Raw genomic sequence first — 21,507 nt, forward strand, 5'->3', positions numbered from 1 at the left:
CAGGCTGAGCAGTACATGAGAGCGGTCAGTTTGTGTTCAGTTAAAAACCGGGACCTGCATCGAGGACTTTCCTTATATTACAGCAGCCAGATAATTAAACGACCTGTAGGGGGCATATGTGGGCAGGGTTTCAGCTTTCTGTGTTGAGCTCCTCTGTTTCAGATGATGTCTCTAAACTGCTGTGGCTTTAGGCAGGCGCTGACAGAGAGCTGTTTTAACTTGGTGGTGTTTATCTGGAAGTTGTGTTTTTAGTCTACTCTGTTATTTGCATGAGTCTGGCTCTGAGCCAGATTTAAACAAACATTCACTCCTCTTTTGTGATTCTTGCTTCGGGTGCATTGTGCTGAGAACTAATGAGTGCGTGATCTCATTTCTTTTTCTGAACCACACCTGTCTTCCTCATGCATCAGTCCAATCACTCTATTTTTAGTCCTCCAAATGATCATGTGTGCGCTCATACCTATCTGAAAATGAGACATCTGCTTTGGCTTCAAACACAGTTGGTGTTTGATAGCGAAGGATGCTACACTTGCTATCTCTCGTCCTGTGTTCTACATTTGTTTCCCTGCTTCAGTCAAATCACAGTCCTGCCCTGCAACTGAATCAGGCTGGAGCGACAGAGCACCGCAGAACATATATCACCCTCCCTCTCCCTCTCCCCCGCCTGCTCTGAGTCAGGGACCTCCCATTCTCCCTCTCTCACTCTCTGACTCCGCTCCACACTCCCTCTCTCTCCTCCCAGTTTCTCCTTGACGGAGAGTCCTACAGCGCTGAGTGCAGAGAGCAGCGCTGCTGACGCATTTTCTCTTACCTGCCCGTACCTGCAGGAAAGGGGGGGAGGGGGGAGGGAGAGAAACAATTCTTCTCCGCTCCTGATTTCTCCTTCGGATTTTTCCCTCCACACTTCAGGACTCTCCTGTGTCCTCTACTCGACAAAGCGGTGGTTGCACTCTGGTTTTCCCGATGGAATACGAGCGATTACAGCCGCTTTCCTTTTGACTCCAGCTGTCCTGCACCACTTCACATCGCAGTTTTGTTTTTGTTTTGTTTTGGGGTTTTTTGCTGGAAGGTGGCACAGTATCAGGCAACACAGGAGCTGAGCCTCGTTTGATGGACAGATTGTTGAACTTATCTCCTGGGCTTTGTTTTGGAGGAAACGTATCATCATCAGCTCTTGGAGATCTGTCAGGTTGTAATTGAGACTGAGCTCACGACAGAAGCTCTCACCTGGAGAATTAGCACTCGTGTCAGAGTTTTTCATGTGCAGTGTAAATCATTCTGGTGGAACTAGATGGTTGAATGTTGAGCCAAACCTAAGTGGCATGTTTAGGATACAATTGACTTATTACAGCTTCGTCCTGCTGCACCTGAGGAGTTGTTTGTACTTTGTGTACTTGCAGCCAGAGAAACATGGTAGAGGAACCTGTTGGTAGATAGCGCAGCAGTTTTTCAGGCTGTCAAAGTGAGTAGTGTCCTGCATTGCTAATAGTCAGTCCTGCCCTTACATAACCTTTATGTGCCCACTTGGTTTGGTGAGCTCAGCATCTCATAGCGAGAGTATCTTGTGTGCATCGAAATAGACATTAAAAAAAAAAAAAAAGCTGCACGATTCGCTTCATGCCGACAGCCTGGAGCCTTGACAGTGATGACTTGAGACCGTGTCCCGACAGCTCCAGGGGGATTGCACTGCAGACGGGGCCCGTCAGAAGAGAAAGCGAGTGGAGGCTCTGTGCTGCAGTGCTGTAAACAGAGGCAACACAAACAACCCCACATCGGACTGGCTAGGTTGTTGTTGTTGTTGTTCTCTCTGTCACCTTCATCACCGCTGCAGTATATCGACCCGGCAACGCAGCAAACACCTACCACATTGTTCCTGGACCGCTAACTCCTCAGCATCACCGGACTCTAATGGTTCCCTGTCACTGGAATAATAAGAGTCACAGCTTAGTGATCAGACTCGACTCTGACTCAGCTGTTCTTCCCACTAATTGTTTGTGATGGAGTATCTGGGGGACAAGCTGTCCGTGGCCCAAACGCAGGTGTCGGGATGGGTGGGAAATGTCCGGCGTTCCCTTCATGGGGCGTTCAGCCTCTTATCGACGAGGGGAGAGGACGGGACCGGGGACTTCAAGAGAACCAACTCCCTGCGCTCGCTGGCTTCCCGCGGCAGGGAGTCTATCCGCAGGTTTTCACTGCGCAGCCAGCAACGTCTGTCGCTACGCAGACGCACCGCACCCAACACCCCCACTGCCGTAAGACGACACACACACACACACTTCACCTACAAGCACTAGAACCCACAACAGACCATGATCACAACGAGGTCAGACGCCGTTGTGATTCACGACTTTAATGAAGCGGTGGAGTCTTTGTTTGCTGCGACTTCATGCTCCGCAAGCATAACTCAAACATCTGTTCGTGTTAAATAAAGCACACGTGGAATTCTAGTCATTTTGCAGAAATGTCCGTACGCTTCTGTAATGTCACCGTGGTAACAGCTGTTCCTTCGTCAACTATTTGGTCTCCAGCCAAACATGTCAAGAACTTCTCCATCTGTCTCCCTGCTGCTTCCCATCGATCTCGCTCTGCTTTCATCAGTTTTACATCTTGTCCTTGGCACATTATAGACCTTGCCTTGTGTCTCTCTTTGTTTAGCAAAGCGCTTGCTGTACTGGTTCTACGAGTCGTCACGTCCCCTACCATTTGTGATTTTAGTTAGACACAAGCAGAACGACAGAAATAGAAACTGCCTATTGTAGTATAGTGTTTGCATTGGACACAAAAACCTGAATATTTGCCTCCCTGTCACTCATCTCCAGCCTGCTAGCGAACCACTTCTGTTCTCTTTGTAAAGGACTGGTTTTGAAATCCATAAAGGGATGTGGATACATGACAGTAAGGTTGATCCTATCTATAGGTTTACTGTTTGCTGATTTTCCAAGCCCCATCTCCTAAGTCACAACAGCTAAATATAAAAGGTGTTTTATTTTCATGGTGTATGTAAGGCTGTCAGTTAGTTTGCCTGTTTCCACTGAGCGGTCTGGTTCAGTTTGATTTATTTTTCGTTTAACATCTTTAAAGTCGTACTGATGGGGCGCTGGTTTAGCTTAGTTGGTATAGCAGGCCCCTCATGTTCATTGGCTGCAGCCTGCGTCACACTGGTCACCCGTCTGACTCCAGATCAGCAACCATTTGGTGCATGCCCCCATTGCCCCCCCCCGTCACTCTTCAGCTGTCCAGTCCTATATATCCTTCATCTGGAACTGGAAATGTTAGGAGGAGAGAGTGGGGGATGAAATCATGCAACAAAAGAGTTGGATTCGAACCCCTCGCCCCTGCTACAAGGACTATAGCCTGTACATGGTGCACAATATAACCGCTAGGCCAGAGAGACACTTGGCTGTAACTTCAGTTGAGCTGAGACAGTCTGCCCTTAGAGGTGTGCTAACACTTTTTAGCTTGGCTTCCTAAAGGAGAAACCGAGAGTGTCCAAGTGAGGGGAAACACTTTACTCAGACTGAAGTTTAAATCCTTGACAACGCGGGCGGTCCGGGTTCAACTCTTGCCTGTGGCTTCTTTCCTGCAAGTCAATCCCCACTCTCTCTCTTTCCCCGATCTCCATCTCTGTCCACGGTCCTATCTCTCCAATAAACACATAAAATAAACCCAAAAATAAATCTTTAAAAAAAAAAAAAAAGGTTGACCTACACTGAAGGGTGAAAAGTCCCAATAACAACATAGTTTTGATGTGACGTTACGAGAGCTTTAGAGTTCATTCCTGCAGAATCATGTAAACATGGAGCTGTGTCTGGCTGATAAAATGGGTGAATGTTTTGAGCACATCATTTGTGTACTTTTTGCATGAGCCCGGACCAAGTGATGGCAAATCCAGGAATCCAGCTGACAGTTTTTCTTTTCTCATCTTCATATTTTGGAATGACTTCTGTCTTATGAGTTAATTGTTGCCACACCAACGTTTATGGTTGAATTGTCTCTCAGAGATAAAGTCTCTTATGGCTATTCCAGTTTTTTATAGAGATTTTATTTTTGACATTTACCATCTACCGGTCACTCACAATGGTGACTAAAATATAACTAGCTAACTTGTCATGCCCACTAGTCTACAAAGTGTCCAGCCTGGAGTTGTGACAACAAGAAGTAAACACATGGAAACCACCAATTGGAGTCATTTCAGATGTGCTGAAATCTTAAAGGTTTGTAACATTCAAAACTGCTCCATAGAAATGCACACAGAGATCATCCAAAACCACTTCAACGATTTCAGCATTTAAAGGGATACTTCACTCATTTACATGAAGCTGTGTATCATTAGAAACATGGTAGTAGTGTTGAATGGTCATGAATCCAACCAGCATTTTACACAGCTTCATGTAAATGGGTGAAGTATCCCTTTAAAGAGCAGTCAGAGCCATTTCATATTCATTTCATATCCTGGACCTGTGATGCAATGACATCCTACATGAACATGGATATATAGTAGTCAATAAGATATGGAGCCAGATTACAATTACAGAGTAAGACTGACTTTCGTGGTCTACCTCAAGAGAAGACCTGAGTTCACTTCTTAATGCCTCTCAGGTTTTTTACATTCTTTCTCTTTTCTTGTTGGCTGCTTTGTCCAGCTCAAAGCCGTCGTCTGTCTGTATGAAGCACTTCTGTAATGAAAGAATAACACAGCACGGCTGCAAACCCAGCAGAGTCCGTCTTAATCTTAAACCCCCTCCTGACATGCGGCCAGCATACCCGTTTTGTTGACATGCGATTAGTGCTGGTGGGAGCTGTCGTTTTGAATATGTGCAGGATATTGATATTGATTACTGCCGTGTGTACACGAGGGCACGCACAGCATATTTTCCCTCTCCACCCTTGGTCGGATTGATCGGAGCAGATGAGTGGGGAGTGGAGAGTGGTGACTTGCTGCAAGTGTAGTGTTGTGAGTGAATATGTTTTCATAGCTTATAATAGTCTCTCAGTGTTTGAGATCGGTCGTGTCAGATCCCATTTTCAATAACCTGGATGAGCTCAGAGCACCAGCCTGGGTGCGCACACATTCTCCCACAGTGGTGTAATGTTGGATGTTGTGCTCACATGAATAAACGTTTGTACCTGCAGGAGGAGCTCAGTCTGTGTATTTAGCTCTGATGTAAGAGCATATGTTAGGTGCTTTATAGAAAAGCCCTTCTGCTATGTCAGCAATGCAGTTAGTCACTTTCTCTCTAAGCGTGGAGGTTCCAGCAAACCCTCGGACACTGTGTGTGTGTGTGTGTGTGTGTGTGGGTGTGTGGGTGTGTGGGTGTGGTCAACTTGTGCTTGTTACTCTTGGACCAGTGCGTTATCAGGTTGAAGTTTCCAAGACCTTGTCCCGGCCACTTCCTCCTCAGATTGTCACTCAGCTCCGTTTAGTGATCAGCCCTTTCTCTCCTTTATCCTTCCATTCATCCGCTCTTTGTTCTGTTGTTTCCCTCAGACACGCCCTTCCTGTCTTGAGCAAGCTTGGCTAATGTTATTAAGGAAAAGGCTTCCTCCTGACAGCTATAAATCAATGCGACTGGACCTGTTGCTTTATTAGGCCTTGTTCATCGACCATGTTCTGCGTGTGTGCTGTCGATATCAGACCTGTGCTTGAAAGTTTGAAGGCTTAAAGATTGTTCTTGTTTTGTATTGTTGTTATCGTAAAGGCTTATAAACCTGCCTGACTTAGCAGGGTTCAAAGACAACACAGACAAACGTTCAGCACTGCGACTGCTCAAAGTTCTCTGCTGCTCTTTAACCTCCCCTAAATCTTTTTCTTTAAGCTGCCGTACAAAGGCGCCTTTCTCCAACATGTTCCAGCAGAGTTAGAGATTGCCCTGTATGCTGATCGGGTGAGGGTGTGTTCAGGGTGTGTTTAAGTTTGAATGACACTGACACACACATGAGATAGGAATTTATATCCCCTAAATGAGGCCAGGTTATAAGATGTGTTGGCAGGAAGAAGACAGAGATGTAAAGGGATACTGAACTCTCCATCTGGAAGTGAACTGAAGATTTCACAGCACCGTGATTCTTTCTAGAATGGTCCTGAATACGTATGTTTGGGTTTTACAAGCTTCAGTGAGAATACCCTCTTATAAATCTGAGCTTGCCTAATGTAATAATGTCCTGTAAGTGAGTTACTTAATTCACTACCATACGTTGTCTTTTAGGTTGAAGTGAAGCCGTTTTGTCCGTACAGCTGCTCTCTGTGCATAATTGTGCCAGGCCAGGACCTCCACATTTGACATCCTCACCTGCAAGTGTCCTCCAGACACACCTTGGCCGTTAGGTCGTGTGATAAATCTGGCAGATTTCAGGGTGGTCTCTCCTCTTGTGACTCAGGCACACATGTTAAAATCCTACTGTATGTCACACTTTACAAACTAAAGTAGATTTAGAACATAAAGAGTGAACTAACTTTGAGTAATAATAAGCCTCGAGTGTGCGTAGGAAAAAGCCTGAGATGTTTCATCTCATCTTTTTTTTTTCCACGATAGTTCTTTTCAGGCTTGCCGGCTGGAAGGAAATCCAATAAGCCCTGATTAAAACGCATACCAAGGCCTTCACCGCTGTAATAAGCCCGAACAACCCGAGCAACAAAATGCAATCTCCATGTTGGCCACAATCCATGAGAGCATGATTATGGCTTCTGTGCATTAAATGAACTATTTAAATGGAAATCTATTGCTGATTAGTCATTTGACAGAATCTGATGTATTATATTGATCATTTATTCATGGAATTATTCATCAACTATGGACAAAAAATACAGTTTTTCAATCCACTCAAGTATAAAGCTGTTTTTTTAAAATTCTGTTTATACTGTTAATACTAAACTGAACGTTGTGTTTAAAGGCTTCACCTGGACTTTGACAAACATGAGAACATCTTCGAACAACTTTCTGAGTGTTTTTGATTGTGATTCCTGTTGGGTTTGTGATCATGACGGTGATGTGAAATGAAACTGTTTAGTTGGAGCAGTCTTACTTATTTGTAGCTGCCAGTGGAAGAAGAACTCGGGCAGGGTATTTCCCACAAGCCCACGATACGTATCACGATGCAGAGGCCACAGTACGATACACAGGTACACAGATGTACACATATACACAGGTACACAGATATACACATATACACATACATACAGATATACAGGTACACAGATACACATATACACAGATACACATATACACATATACACATATACACATATACACATACACAGATATACACAGGTACACAGATATACACATACATATACACATACACAGATATACACATACATATACACATACACAGATATACATATTCACAGATATACAGAGTATTAGTGAGAACTCATTAGCTTGTTGAACCTACAGTCCGGTTTAGGCTGGAGCGTTGTTGTTCTTTGCTGCCAGCTGAAGGGGGTTCTAACGTGTGTCTATTTTAGGGTTAGTGGTGTGACCCTGTGATGTCAAGTTATAAAGTGTAAGCATGTAAATCCTTGAGGAGAGGATACACTTGAGAGCCAGTGTTTTGTCCGACACAGGGAGCACAGTGTTCAATGTCATTGATTCAGTGTTTTTCCTCTCAGGAAAGGCTTTGCTGATGAATGACATCCTGAACCCTTTCTTTATTATTATTCGTCTTCTCACTCTCTCCAGCAATGATTTGCTCCTTCAATCCAAATTTACACTCAACCTCAGAAGATCCCTCTCCGGCTCTTTAGTTGTCCTGTTGTGTCTGTGCTCTGCCGTGCACAAAGAAAACAAGGACAGCTTTCACAGACCTCCGAGAATGAGAGCTGTGATCTGATGTCGCTGCTCGTGAACCTGTTCACTAGAGCCAGGTGTATCACATGTCTGTGTGCACCTCTCAAACTACATCAGAGGACAGAAGGACTCTCTATTGTTTGTTTCCTATATAGGCCAGGGTTGTCGGTTCATGCTCAGACGTTCCTCTGTGAGGCTTTGAGACAGTGTGTCCTCTGTACCAGCCTCATTAAAAGACGCACGGTTCAGTAGACTGCAAACACACACACTCCATCACCCGCAACCCGCTCTCCTACTTTGTACCCTCTCTCCACTAACTCATCCCATCACCTTTCACTGTTTGTCTCTCTGTAGCACTGCAGCTGCTCAGGAGCCACAGGATCATTCAGGATCTCGGGTCACTGTCACTTTAAATATAATAAACCGGGGCGCTGGTGGTGCAGTGGCAGCGCGCTTCCCATGTAGCGAGGCTGCGGTCCTCGCGCGGACGGCCCGGGTTCGCGTCCGGCCTGTGGCTCATTTCCCGCATGTCTCTCCCCGCTCTCTCCCTGATTTCCGCCTCTATCCACCTTCCTGTCTCTATAATAAAGGCGAAAAAGGGCAAAAATAAAATCTTTGAAAAAAATGTAATAAACCAGCAAAGACATTTTAAACCTGCTTCGCCAAAGTTAACCAGTCCTTTCACAATATTTCTAACTCTTCACTGGTTTTCAGACGTGAAGGGGTAATGAAGAGGCTTCTTTGACCAGCCTGTTTAACCCTCTCTTTTACTAACTATTTGATCTCTCTGTGATGCTTTCAGGAGCAGCAGAAGCAAAAGGTGGGCGGTGAGGAGGATGAGCAGATCGACCCAGAAACACCTGTCCGTGAGACTGACAGTCAGTATGGGACCTGGGAGACAGGACTGCGCACTGACGACAGGTAGAAGCTTCATTCTCAGAGTGTGTCTCTTTCTCATCTTAAAGCTCGGATACGTCCTCCATACGTCATTCATCCAACACACCAGTATAAAAGGCTCACACACATCATCTTTACCGGGAGTGCAGCGTCCACCCTCACACATTGATTGCACTCAAAATTCCCTCACTTTCTTGTGAATTGCAAGTTGTGATATGATGCATAATAACTCGGACCAGGATAGCGGCGCCAGTATTCTCCTTCATTGAATTGAGATTCGGTCATAATCGTGCATCTACAGAAAACTGTGGTATATTGTTCACAACATAAATCTTGAGGAGTGTTTTTTTTTTGGTTTGAACGACTCTGTACTCGGGTCTGTACTTTACAACTTTACAGCTCAGAGCTCAACCCCCTCCCTGTAGACAGTCGGAGTACAAACTCCACACGGCTAAAACAGACGACGCCACAAAGCTGCACAGAAACTGTGATGTAAAGCATCATGTAGGAAGAAACAGAACAGAATGGGTCTTGTTGCACAGCCTTTTAAACTGTATTTAAAAGGGGAAAAAAGTGAGCACAACAGGACAAGTCTGTAACAGGAAAAATGTGTACAATTAAATCCACGTTATTCATGATTGAGCAAGTTATCGTCATCCTTTTTTTAACTCTTCAATAAGTGTTTTAGAGTATCTGACCATGCTCCTGTCTCTTAGATGAGGACCTGTTTTCATCACTTGACACAAGTGTTAAAGCCGCACTAACAGGATGAATGAGTTTGTAACCAGCACACAACAGATCATTACCTTTTTTCTATTGAACAACACGTGCAATGTGGAAACACGCACCTTCAGGGGAACTCCAGCTGACTCTCAGTGATGGTGCACAGGTCCGTGTTCAAAGTGTTCTCATGAGCATGACTCTTTTGGACTGCCACCTTTTGCTCGTTTAAAAATGATGTTGAGAGGAGGAATACCAGGGCCCACATCAAGGAAAAGAGAGTTTACCAATGGGACCATGAGTGAAGTGTCGGATGACAGTTTTCAGTGAGATGGTTGTACTTTACCCTCAATGTGAAAATATCAAACAGTCTCAATGATCAGACCTCCGAATCCGAAGCCGTGATAAGAAGTATGTAGATCAGAATGATGTAAATGCTAACATTGCTATCAGGATTAAAAACCTCTGAAAAGACATCATGTAAACAAAGTTTGTGTACTGTGGATCCACAGACTAAAAGTGGTGATAGCTCTACGCCGCAGAGAGCTGATGTTTATGTTTATGACCACTGTTTTTAGGAGGGATGGAAGCGACCCGGTCTGAACCATGCGTCTCCGGTCAAGAGAGATCTCAGGGCACTTTAAACATTCTCAATGTTTAAAGTGTCTCACTTCGAAAACAATTTAGACTGAGCTGCAAGAAGTGACCACAAGTGGTCATCACGACCGTCAGACGAGATGGAGCAGCTCCTTCTGTATGGTCTTAAAACCTGACAGATGTTACTGCACAATGCGATGCAGTGACAGCTTCGTGAAGCTTCACATGTAATACCAACAACAATAACACTGTTCATTATGATGAAGAAAATATGGGTACAAAGTGTTGATGGTGATCAGAAGCTGAACTCACAGACTGCTGCTCTCTGTCCGTGGTCACAGTCTGTTCTGTCAGTGACCCCCTGTGGTCAGAAAACAGTATCACAACAATTCACCAACACTGATGAGAGTGGATGGTAATAATTGTTTATGTGGTCGTAGTGAGTGCAAGAATCTTTCAGTTTATTTTCAGTGCATCATCCCAGTCTCAACAAAAACAAAAGGACTATTTGACTCGGCATCCGTATCAATAAAATCTTACAAAAAACAGTTTCTGGAGAGGTGTCTACAAACGTCTCTTTCCTCTTTTACAGTCTCACTCCGGCCACGCCCAGTTCAGAGAGCACTCTAAGCCCTTCACCGAGGAAGCCCACGCCCCCCGACACACTGGGAGAGCCCTCCCCACTGTACGACACTGTGGACAGCCTCCCTCCTTCGTCCTCTGCAGAGAGCCAGCCATTTTCTTTCCCGGATGTGAGTGTCTCAGTCAACTTTGTATGATCCAAACTGTTCAATAACTGGGTCTTTTCACAGTTTACAAACACATGTGCACAATGGCTTCATCATCACTCCTGCCCTCAATTACACCGTCATGTTTGCCATGTTTGACTGTTTGCCTCCACATTTTTTGGACTTTCCAGGTCCCGGTCACTCTGCTGGACACCAGTGCTCTCCGCTCCAGAGCCCATCTCGGAAAGAAACGAGCCCCGCGGTCACGTCCCACAAGAACGGCCCTTCAGAGTGCTGCACCGGCAGACGAATGGCTTTACCGAGACTCCACAGGTTAGCGATGAGCACATTAAGAGAAGAGCTTTAGTTCTGTGTAAACCAAACAGGTGTGTGAAAAAGATGTCCAGTGCTTATCCTCTTAGAAACGTAGGACCAAATGTGTATCTAAACCACATCGATTATCTGTCTAAAGTGATGACCTTGTGTCCTCCTGTGGCAGAGCCGAAGGCTGAGGTGAAGGACGAGGAGTCAGACTCTGAGGAGCCGACCCGAGGAGCTGAAGCAGCCTCTGCTGTCGCCTCTCAGCCTCAGAGGATCGCCATGTTTCCCGGGATGGACCCTTCAGTTTTAAAGGTGATCCGAACCGCTTCATCACCAAATCTGTGTTTGTAGTCTGTGTTGTTACGGCTCACTGTGGCGTAGTTTCTTAACATACCCTCACTCCTGTCGTCAGGCCCAGTTGAGGAAAAGAGGCGACTCTGACAATCAAACGGATGGACCGGCTTCTTCTTCTCCCAAGGTTTCTCGCTCTCCCAAGTCCCCGTTCCTCCCCAGGGCAGCTCGGGTCCTGCCCCCGCCTGGTGGAAAAGAAAACGGGTATGCGTCATGGGTTACAGAGAACTGTTTAAAGTCTCCATACTTTCTTTGTTTTTATTACGCCAGAAATGGTATAGTATGTTCTCAAACAATGTACAGAAAATATAATAGGCTGATAATAACCGAATGTCTGACTACAAACTGCCAGCATGCGATCCTCAGTGAAAGATTAGTCACATAGACTGAGCCACACAAAGAGCACAGACACTTCTTCTAAGGAGGGATTTCTTAGAGACTAAACGTTCCTTATCATGGATACAACGTAAACATTCAGGGTCCAATATCAAAATGAGTAAACTAGAATACAGATTTTATTCATGTTTAAATGTTTCATGTTTCATGTTTCAAATCTAAATTGTCACTGAGTAAGAGAGACGGAGAGGATCACGCTGATTGATGCAATGCTATAAAAAAGAAGGATGTCCCGGTCGTCCTTAAGCCTGGTTCACACGGCAGGATAATTGCGCCGATTTTAGCCCAGATTCTCCCCTTCCGATAATCTTAAGGACGCCCCGATCATCATAAAATAATCTTATAAGATCATCCTGCCGTGTGTGGTGTGTTCAGAACGCTCTCGTCTGGTCGGAAGAACGTCGGGACCGCTCCGATCTCAAATCGGGGATATTCAACATGTTGGATTGTTTAGGCCCGATCTCTCATCATGTGTGGTGACCCCCGAGGGGAAAACGAGCATGAGCCTGTTGAATGTGACGCGTAGCCAATCAGAAAGCGAGGTGACGTAGTAGCGAAAACACCGGGAGCAAAACAACTACTCACCTCCATGTCAACATGTAGCAAGTACAGCTCATGCTCCCGTAGTCTCCGCTCCTTTGACCGACGCCTCTTTTTAAAACGTTTTTAACACGTTTTTTGTTTTTCAGTTAAAAACACAGTAAAACGATCCCTATTACATCCTCTTCGTCCGTTTGTTGACTCTGGAAACACGTTTAATCTCGAGAGGTTTTGCGAGATTTCCCGTCTGATCGGGGGACGTTCGCGAGTGAAATCGGTTCGTGTGTGGTGTGTTGATGTTGCCGTGTGGCCGCACACCACACACTGTACGACCAGAACTGTAAAACCTCCGATTATTTATCGCCATGTGTGTGGTCTCTAAAGTTTGGGAAATCTGCCGACAATTTTAAAATCCTGCCGTGTGAACCGGCCTTTATTTAGAGGAGCTGCAGTCAACACTGAAATACACGATTTGGACAGAGTGTGATCTTTTGTGGAAACGGGACATTTTTAGAAGATGATTTACCTGTTTGTCCACGCACTCGATGTTGGCCTAATAATGTTGTCTGTCTCTCATGTGTTCAGTGAGGAGGAGTCACCTCAGTGGTTAAAAGAGCTGAAGTCCAAGAAGCGCTTGAGTCAGTATGAAAATGAGAGCTAAGTAAGTAATGAGCCGTGTGTGCGTGACAGAAACAACAACAACCAGAGCAGCTTATGTGTGTTTGCATTTCTGACGCCTCTTCTCTCATCTCCCACCTCAAGGTTGCCTTAACAGATGAATCTATGAAACAGAAGCCTTAATGTTCGACCCACAGAAGAGGAGAGGTGGATCAACAGCTGCTGATGTATATTTTTCTTTGTTTTTGTTCTCCTCCCGTCTGGGATGGATAAATGTGCATGGTGCCTTTTTTTTTATGGAGAGTCTTTAATCTTATGGGAAAACAAACAAACAAGCAAGGAGGAAGAAAAACATCCAGCTGCTGCGCGTTATCCATTTCATGCTTGAAGCCGTGGAAGCTCTCCTGCACCAGGAGGAACTTCACACAAACACTTTATTGGGACCAGGAGCAGTGTGAAACAGAGCAGTTACTTCCTGTCAGGACACATTTCAGGAAAAGGTTTACTTGTGGGACCATGATGCCTCTTTATCCTGGACGTGCTTCCTCACATGCTGGAGGAAAATCCAGCCAGCCCTCACAACATGTCTGTATATAGCATCGTGACAAGTCGTCGGCTTCAGACGTTTGCATGTTAGCAGACAGTGGGAGTTGTTGATGGGAGTGACACAAGCAATGCCATAGGATAACATTTCAGACACTAACTATTTTCCTTCTTGAACATAGAGAACAAATCACTGCTGGCTTGATTGTCAGCGAAAGCGTACATCATGTTTTATCTGTAATCAGGAGATGTTATATTTGTATTGTCATTGATTTAAATAAGACAGAGAGCTAGTTTTTGAAAGTTTGACCTGGAGACACTCCACGACTTTAGCAGCATCACAGCTGCGTAGTCTATATCGTTTTGATTAAACGTCTTTTTGTTGTTGTGGACGAGGACTTTAGGCCATGCGACTTTGCAACTATCTATCCTGCACACTCCGTATCAGCACAAAAACTCTTTCAGATCTTTTGTAAAAAAAAAAAAATTAAAAAAAAAACACTAATCAGCCTGTCTCAATGAATGATAGGTAGAATAATGTAGCTGGAAGTTTTCATTGTAAGCCATACTTTCACTTGGTAGGCCTCACACACTCCTGTTTTTTCAAACATATGTGCAATCCTCCTCTTTTCTGATCCCTTGTAGTGCATGCACAATCTTTGTCGTCAAACCAGACGCTGCTCCACCTGACCGGCTCCGAGTATCCGGGCCTCGGCTCACACTTGTACTCCAGTGTTTGGATGGTTTGTTTGGCGACATTGTTAAAATGAATCCAATCTCTGAAACACTCCAAAAACATTGAAACATTTGCACCAGCTCCTCTGTAATCTTCCTGTTGTTTCCCCCCACTCTGCCCTTCTCTAAAGCACTTTGTAACTTGATGCACTTCAGCACTGACCTCTGCCCCATCTTGTCGGCCGTGTTTCGTCTCCTGTATAGATGGAGTGCTCATGCAATGCAAGTGAATGTGTTAATGGATTGATTGTCCCCGGTTTATATGTACATGATGTTTTGCTTTTGTCATTCAAGTTGAGGATATTTTTTTTTAATGCCCTTCTTTGTCTTTTTTTTTTTATTATTATTATTTGAAAGTAAAGATGTATATTGCACTGTGTTGTACTGGCCAGTGTCCTAAAGCGAAAAATAAATTCTTAATAAAATTAACTACACATCTATCTCAAATTTCTTCTGCAAAATTTACCTGTGGTGATGTAGAAATCATAATTTTTCACCATTTTCTCTGTATTTATTAGATACTCTTTTGTGCTCTTAAATGAACGCTTAAATTAAACAGTCAACAGGCATATTGCAAAAATCTGGGAATAAATTCCTTACCAATAGATTTCTTCACAAAAGTGTTCATAAAGGTGTTTTATAACATAAAAAACATTTAAATCCAACTCCCATAGGAAAATCCGTGAGAGCGGCTCAAAGTCGGGGGACCTGGAATAGTACTTTAGTGGTACTATATACTTATTGGTGAAAATTTGAAAATGTTAACCTTTGCTTTTGGTAGCTTATGAGGGGTCAAACTAGGGGTTCTTTAGGATTCTGAATCCATTGCAAACATTTGTTTTCCAAAAAATCCATTCCTTGGTGAAGAAATGGCCACGCCCACTTTTACATGTAAATTTACAGTAGCTCTATATGTTGATTTTAATATCTCGACTACTAGTTAAAAAACATACTGCACCACATTGCTAAATGTATTTGGGATCCAGGTCTGAGCTTTCTTCACACTACTGTTCTTAAAGTGGGGACTGGGACCCCCTGGGGGCTTATGAGACACTGAGAGGGGGTTCACGAGATGCTTTCCATCACTAAATACAAAAGTTGAATGATCTATAATGTAATATCTTACCCATTATGGTGGAAAAATACCCCATTCAAATATTAGTTGAATTTTAACTAATGGTTCAAAAATGGTTTGCAGTGGCAAAGTAATTTCTGCTTCCCATAAGTGAAACAATGCAGGTGGCTGCTGCTCCCTATGAATGACATTTGACACCTCCATAAACTGAGTGTCTGTTAAGGAAATTGTGAATGTCCACACAGTCCTACTGTTTATACATTATATTATTATACAGCATTTCTTACATTACTCTGCTGAAATAGAGACAGTCGGGTTCCCCAGTCTTTACCACAGTTATTGTGGGGGTCCAAAGCTGAAATGTAACCGCTGCTCTATATCATCATTGATACAGTTCTTGCAAGTCATACCTTTACCATACAAGGTGACTTTTATAATTTGAGTTTGCACTTTTCGAATCAGATATCTGTTTAGATAAGATCTTAATAAGCACAACAAAGAAGCATCTATTATATAGAAAACAGCATATTTACAAGGTTCCCTTAGAAACACGTATCAAAACACAACAACATACTATTTTTACAAACTGTCTGCTCATCTCCGAGTTTCTAAGCAGTAATCTAATAGTGTGAGTGTACCTGCACATTTAGCTCTGGATCACCGTGGTCCTGTGTCTCTGCTTGTGTTGTTACTATTGGCTGTAGTGTAAATATGAATGGCAGAAGCCTGAGTGACGTCACATCACCTATCTGTTACTGCAGGGGGCTTTGGAAGCCGATCGTTTCTATGCTCGAAATCCTGTCTCAATCTAACTTTGAGTTAACCTAACTTTTAGTCAACCTAACAACAGGATAAGAGCTGGAGCTGAGGCAGGTTTTTTGAGCATTTTGACACCAGCTACACCACGCCTGCCTATCAATCAGGTCAGCTACACGCCTTATTGTGAATAACTCTTATCCTTCATCCAATCAAAACTGATGAGTCATCAAGCAGTATATTTTTTTAACTAGTATTCGAGATATTAAAATCAACATATAAAGTTACAGTAAATTTACATGTAAAAGTGGGCGTGGCCATTTCTCCACCAAGGTGTGGATTTTTTGGAAAACAAATGTTTGCAATGTATTCAGAATCCTAAAGAACCCCTAGTTTGACCCCTCACAAGCTACCAAAAGCAAAGGTTAACATTTTCAAATTTTCACCAATAAGTATATAGTACCACTAAGGTACTATTCCAGGTCCCCCGACTTTGAGCCGCACTCATAGATTTTCCTATGGGAGTTGGATTTTAAATGTTTTTTTATGTGTTATAAGACACCTTTATGAACACGTTTATGAAGAAATCTATTGGTTAGGAATTTATTCCCAGATTGGCCAAATAGCTGATAAAATACCCTTACTATTTTACTCACACAGCTTTTATTTCTGATTTTTTTAATCTTTTTTTACCAATATGCAAGATAGCTGTGAGGAACTGTTCTGTGGTTGAGACTGAGTGTAGTCCGCGGGAGTGTGAGTTTGTGTATGTTTGTGCTGAGCAGAGCTGTTTGCTGAATCCTCTTGGCTCTCTCTCCCCGTGCCCGCACACAGTGCTCGCTGGCAGCAGGGCGGACAGGCAGGGCAGCGTGTGCCAACACAGCTGCCTATTGAGAGGCAGCGTTATGGACACAATGTGAGTGACAGACTTGCTGTATCAACAGCTCCCCGTTTTCTGCTGTTGTGGCCAGAAATAAACCATAAATACCCCCCTGTCCCTGCCCTCTAATGGCTCGACCCCACCAAACACCAAGTGGCACTGAAACAGAGGGACTCTACCACTTCTTAGCAGGCAAACCCAGGTAAAGTCCTCACTCTGGACACATCAGTAACCACGTGTAATAACACAGATGCAATGGAGTTAGAAGGTGCGGCAGCAATTGAAGACCCAGGTTTGGAGGATTTTTGTATAATTTCATTGGCGTGTGATAAAGCACATAAAGTTTAAAGTTAAAGTGAAAAGTCTTTTTTTTTTCTCCATATCTAGTGAATGGAAAATAAATTTTTAACAGAATCTTTAAAGAATTATTGCTGCTGATGTTACAGTCAAAATGTAAACAATTCTTCATTTCTGGATTTGATATGAATTGCAAAAGTGACATTGAGCTCCCCCCTCCTGCCTGTGTGCATATCTCTGCCCATGTGTGCTTGAACCACACCTGCATGCATGATGGATGCTGCTCTGTGTGTGTGTGTGTGTGTGTGTGTGTGTGTGTGTGTGTGTGTGTGATCGTGTGCTGCCAAAAAGTGGAGGAGCAGTGGATCGGGAGGATGTCAGAGCAGCAGAGTGCCCCGGAGCAGCTGGCAGCTGGGAAGAGCCAGGGTGGAGCTGGAGCCACGTATAAGGTACGTGCACATGCATTTACACCTGGAACAGTCAGTACACGTCCTGGGGAACAGAAAACAAAGGTTTTTGGTTTATTCTATGGTCAGGTTTGGTTGCTCTTTTCACTTGTATGTATCTTGCTGAAGAATTTGAGCAACTTTCTAAGAGTCTTCATCCAGACTATCCCCCAATAGGTGAGGCCAACTCTTCACTGCATGTTGCCATATTTGTAAATCTCCTTTATTTTCCCCTCTCTGTGATTCAGGTAGTGGTGTTTGAGTTCGAGAACTTTCAGGGTTGCAAGGCGGAGTTTACCGCAGAGTGTAAAGATGTGTTGGAGAAGGGACTGGATAAAGTCGGATCTGTGATTGTGGAGTCTGGACCGTGAGTAACGCCCAGTTTACTCAGTTAAATTTGTACTTACTCTTGCTCTTTTCCCTCATATATTATTCTTCTTCTGCTTCTCACATTTTATTTTGTTCAACTACTGTTATTTAAGCCTTGTTTTTTTCTTTCACACCAGTACACCAAGACAAATTCCTCGTTAATGTAAACGTACTAGACAATAAAAAAACGGATGTCTGCGTTGTTCTTTTTTTTCTCTCTCTCTCTCTCAGCTGGGCGGGTTATGATCGGCAAGGTTTCACAGGAGAGCAGTTTATTCTGGAGAAGGGGGAATATCCACGCTGGGACACCTGGACCAACAGTCAGAACAGCTACTCCCTCTTGTCTCTCAAACCTCTCAATGTGGTGGGTGACTAGTGAACATGCAAAAACCTGGCACTGCAAACAAAGTGAAGTTGTAGCTCTATTTGCATTATTGTAGTAGAGCCAATATAGCCAAGAGAAGCAAAAAGAGATCATAAGTTGAAAATAAAAAGTATAATTCAGGGTATAAAAATAGCCTTACATGCTTTACTACAAGACAAAATAATTTGTAGTTTCAAAAATGAGCTTTTGAGCCCAACACACTTAATCAATGTCGTGAGCACCTACTGGATATATTGGAAGAGCTTGAAAGTCTCCATGTGTCTGTTTCCTCCTCTATAGGACAGTGCTGATCACAAGCTACACCTGTATGAAAACCCTGGATTCACCGGTAAGAAGATGGAGATTGTGGATGATGATGTGCCCTCTTTGTGGGGTCACGGTTTTCAGGATCGTGTAGCAAGTATCAAGGCTCTAAACGGAACGTAAGAATCTCCCTGCATCTTTCTTTTTCCATCAACTGTGTTTAATGTGCTAAAAGATTTGTCTTAATACAGTATTTTCAAGATATTTTGAGACACGCACCCTAGTTTTTGCTTTGCTCCCCTCCTCCAGGTGGGTGGGCTACATGTATCCCGGATACAGGGGGCGCCAGTATATCTTCGAGCGAGGGGATTTCAAGCACTGGAACGACTGGGAGGCCCCTGCTCCTCAGATCCAGTCTATCCGGCGTGTGCGGGACATGCAGTGGCACAAGAGGGGCTGTTTCACAATCCCGGAACCAGCTCCGGCTCCCAACCCTGGCCCAGGACCAGACCCTGACCCTGCTCCAGCACCTCCTGCCCCTCCTGCCACAGCTGGAGCCAGTTGAGCAGGATCCTAACACGATATCCCCCCCCCCCCCCCCCCCCCTCCGCCCTCTCTGCATTCATCTAACCACGGCAAACGCTGCGTGTGCTCAGTGAGGAGTGCCATGTTTGTTTCAGTGGTGAATAAAAGTTGTTTGACCTGGAGTTGAGCCTGTTTGTTGGTGATGTTATACTCGTAAGTCAAGGTGGAAATTGCTTTCACTGAAGATTAAAGACAGATGTAAAAGCTGCATTTTTATGGAAATAATGTACATTTGGCGAAGCTTTCCCCTCGAGATAAACTGCAAACGTGTTTAGATTTGACTCTGCTGCTTCAACTGCTTTTGTTTCCCCATCTTAGTCAGAAAACCAAAATGCCTCATGCAGCTTTAGGAGTTATTTATTGAACTTGTGGATAAGCATCTGCTAAACAGCAATGGAAGAGATGTCATACTGTATGAATGCTTGCTATTAAAAAGAGTGCCCTGCATTCCCTTCCAAGTCATCACTGTGGATTTAATGGGTTACTATCCTCACAATTATTGGTCATACAAGTATACAGTCTGAGCTAGGTAGGTTACATAGCTGCAGACATGCATCGTGTGATGACACAACCCTGCACATACACTCTGTTTATTGGTAGATGTTAATATAGTGTTAAGAATTAGAAATCCTTCCCTACATTATCAAGACGAAGAACCTTTTGTGTAAAATGTTTCTAAGTAGTTTAAAGTAAAAGTAGTATAAGTAGTTAAGTTCATTTAAGCCTGAAAATAGAGCGAGTATACCAGTATATCTCCCTCAGCCTGACGAGATGATCTGGATTTGTTATCTCATGACTCAGTGTTAAATCTCCTCAGTTGAAATCAGAAATCAAAGCCTTCTCCAATCACATCAACATATAGTTTACAATGCCCAGCTGGATTGTATTTTGTCCCTCTAAACAGTGTGATAGTCCTGCAGTGCTCTGGGTAAACAGATGACAGCCTCCTCACAAGGAGGATTATGTAGAGCAAGATATAGATCACAAATCTTGTCCAAAACGATTCAAATTAGTTCTCTCTCAGAAGGATCCTTCTGGTGTTTATTAAACTGGAACTATGTGTAATATGATGCTGAAATAAAATGTAATACCACGAGCAAAGCCCCCTATTATTTAGTCACACGTGGCTTTGATCCCAATAACTATAATTCCTGATATTAACTATTTTTCTAAATGACGGACTAAAACAGTTATTCTTATAATTTCTGGCTTTGAAGGTTTTCTACAGGAGGGGAGCACATGTAAAGAAAGAAATATGCTAAAGATCTTTACCTTCTCCATTCAGCTATGGCACTGTGTGACACTTCATATCCATCCATTATCTATAAAGCTTATTCCACTTGGGTCGTAGTGGGCTGGAGATGAGGCCAGCTGTTATTGGTCGAGAGGCGGGGTACACACTGGACTGTCTGTTGGTCAAACACAGGGACCACACCTAGAGACAAACAACCAGTCACAATAACATTTCACTTAGTTACAGTTTGGTTGAATATACTCTGTCCACACCGAGTAATATCTCACAACAATATCTTCAGAGTAGCTTTATTGTAGATGGCACATCTACAAAAACACATACAACAATCGTGTTTACACTTTGTGCAAAGAGGTCAGCTTCACACCCTGGAGCTCTGCAGCTGTCATTTTGAAGACCCTGTAGAGTGCAGCATAAAAAACACAGCAACGATGGTGATCAACAATAATAAGAGAAGGTTTACACTCAAAGGTCACAGATTTTCAAAAATATGTTTTATTCAAAGTGCTAAAGTGCCAATCTTTCAATCTCTTAAAAGATCAAATAAAATGCAAAAGATACATTTGATAAGGTAATAAAGGGATTCTTATTTTACTTAATATTGTTTACTACTCGCCATATTCTACATCCACATGCAGGACAGACACTCAAACCTTTAATTAATGTGAAAACACAAAAAGAGTTCAATTGCAGAAACAGATGATAAACAGTGTCCTGATAGTTTGAGCATTTTAAATAGAGCAGTGTGATCAAAAATCTGTTTCATGAGCCAAAAACCCCATACAGTCTACGGGAACCATTTTTTGATTTTTCTTTTTTTTTTTTTTTAGTAAATAAACTCTTCGTTTAGTCTTGGAAACTCTCACCATTGATGCAAATGACATCTAAATAAATAACTATAATGAGCATAATATCACATTATTAATATAAAACTGAACCCTGAGTCTGTCATCAGCAGTAACACATGTTAACTTTGATGTCGTTGC

At 43.4% G+C, this 21,507-nt stretch overlaps 2 protein-coding genes across 5 annotated transcripts in view; both read left to right on the forward strand.

Annotated features, from left to right (window-relative positions):
• LOC306838512 (uncharacterized protein) overlaps positions 1–14,662 on the forward strand; it is a 28,510-nt gene extending 13,848 nt beyond the window's left edge. For all 3 annotated transcript variants that reach the window (XM_079366718.1, XM_079366719.1, XM_079366720.1), the window contains exons 7-13: positions 8,590–8,708; positions 10,594–10,753; positions 10,921–11,062; positions 11,229–11,362; positions 11,463–11,605; positions 12,923–12,998; positions 13,100–14,662. In XM_079366718.1, the coding sequence (XP_079222844.1) occupies positions 8,590–8,708; positions 10,594–10,753; positions 10,921–11,062; positions 11,229–11,362; positions 11,463–11,605; positions 12,923–12,998 (774 nt within the window). In that variant the 3' untranslated portion in view covers positions 13,100–14,662. The remainder of the gene's footprint in view (positions 1–8,589; positions 8,709–10,593; positions 10,754–10,920; positions 11,063–11,228; positions 11,363–11,462; positions 11,606–12,922; positions 12,999–13,099) is intronic.
• Positions 14,663–17,005: 2,343 nt separating this feature from the next.
• On the forward strand, positions 17,006–19,731 carry LOC306838405 (beta-crystallin B3-like). 2 transcript variants are annotated; one of them, XM_079366568.1, is made up of 6 exons: positions 17,006–17,146; positions 17,593–17,690; positions 17,936–18,054; positions 18,288–18,420; positions 18,721–18,863; positions 18,994–19,731. In XM_079366568.1, exons 2-6 carry the CDS (start codon positions 17,616–17,618, stop codon positions 19,247–19,249), a joined length of 726 nt encoding a protein of 241 aa, XP_079222694.1. In that variant the 5' UTR covers positions 17,006–17,146; positions 17,593–17,615; the 3' UTR covers positions 19,250–19,731. The 2 variants fall into 2 exon arrangements, with proteins under 2 accessions (XP_079222694.1, XP_079222693.1); XM_079366567.1 differs by having other exon boundaries at positions 17,076–17,236.
• Positions 19,732–21,507: the final 1,776 nt, after the last annotated feature.

This window comes from Symphodus melops (assembly GCF_947650265.1).
Source record: "Symphodus melops genome assembly, chromosome: 1".
NCBI lineage: Eukaryota > Metazoa > Chordata > Actinopteri > Labriformes > Labridae > Symphodus > Symphodus melops.

Bases quoted from the DNA above. Each gene is read 5' to 3' on its own strand.
- LOC306838405 (XM_079366567.1), top strand. From the start codon at position 17,200: ATGGAGTTAGAAGGTGCGGCAGCAATTGAAGACCCAG. The intron at 18,055-18,287 runs GTGAGTAACGCC...TCTCTCTCTCAG, and splicing joins GTGATTGTGGAGTCTGGACC to CTGGGCGGGTTATGATCGGC. The intron at 18,421-18,720 runs GTGGGTGACTAG...CCTCCTCTATAG, and splicing joins CTCTCAAACCTCTCAATGTG to GACAGTGCTGATCACAAGCT.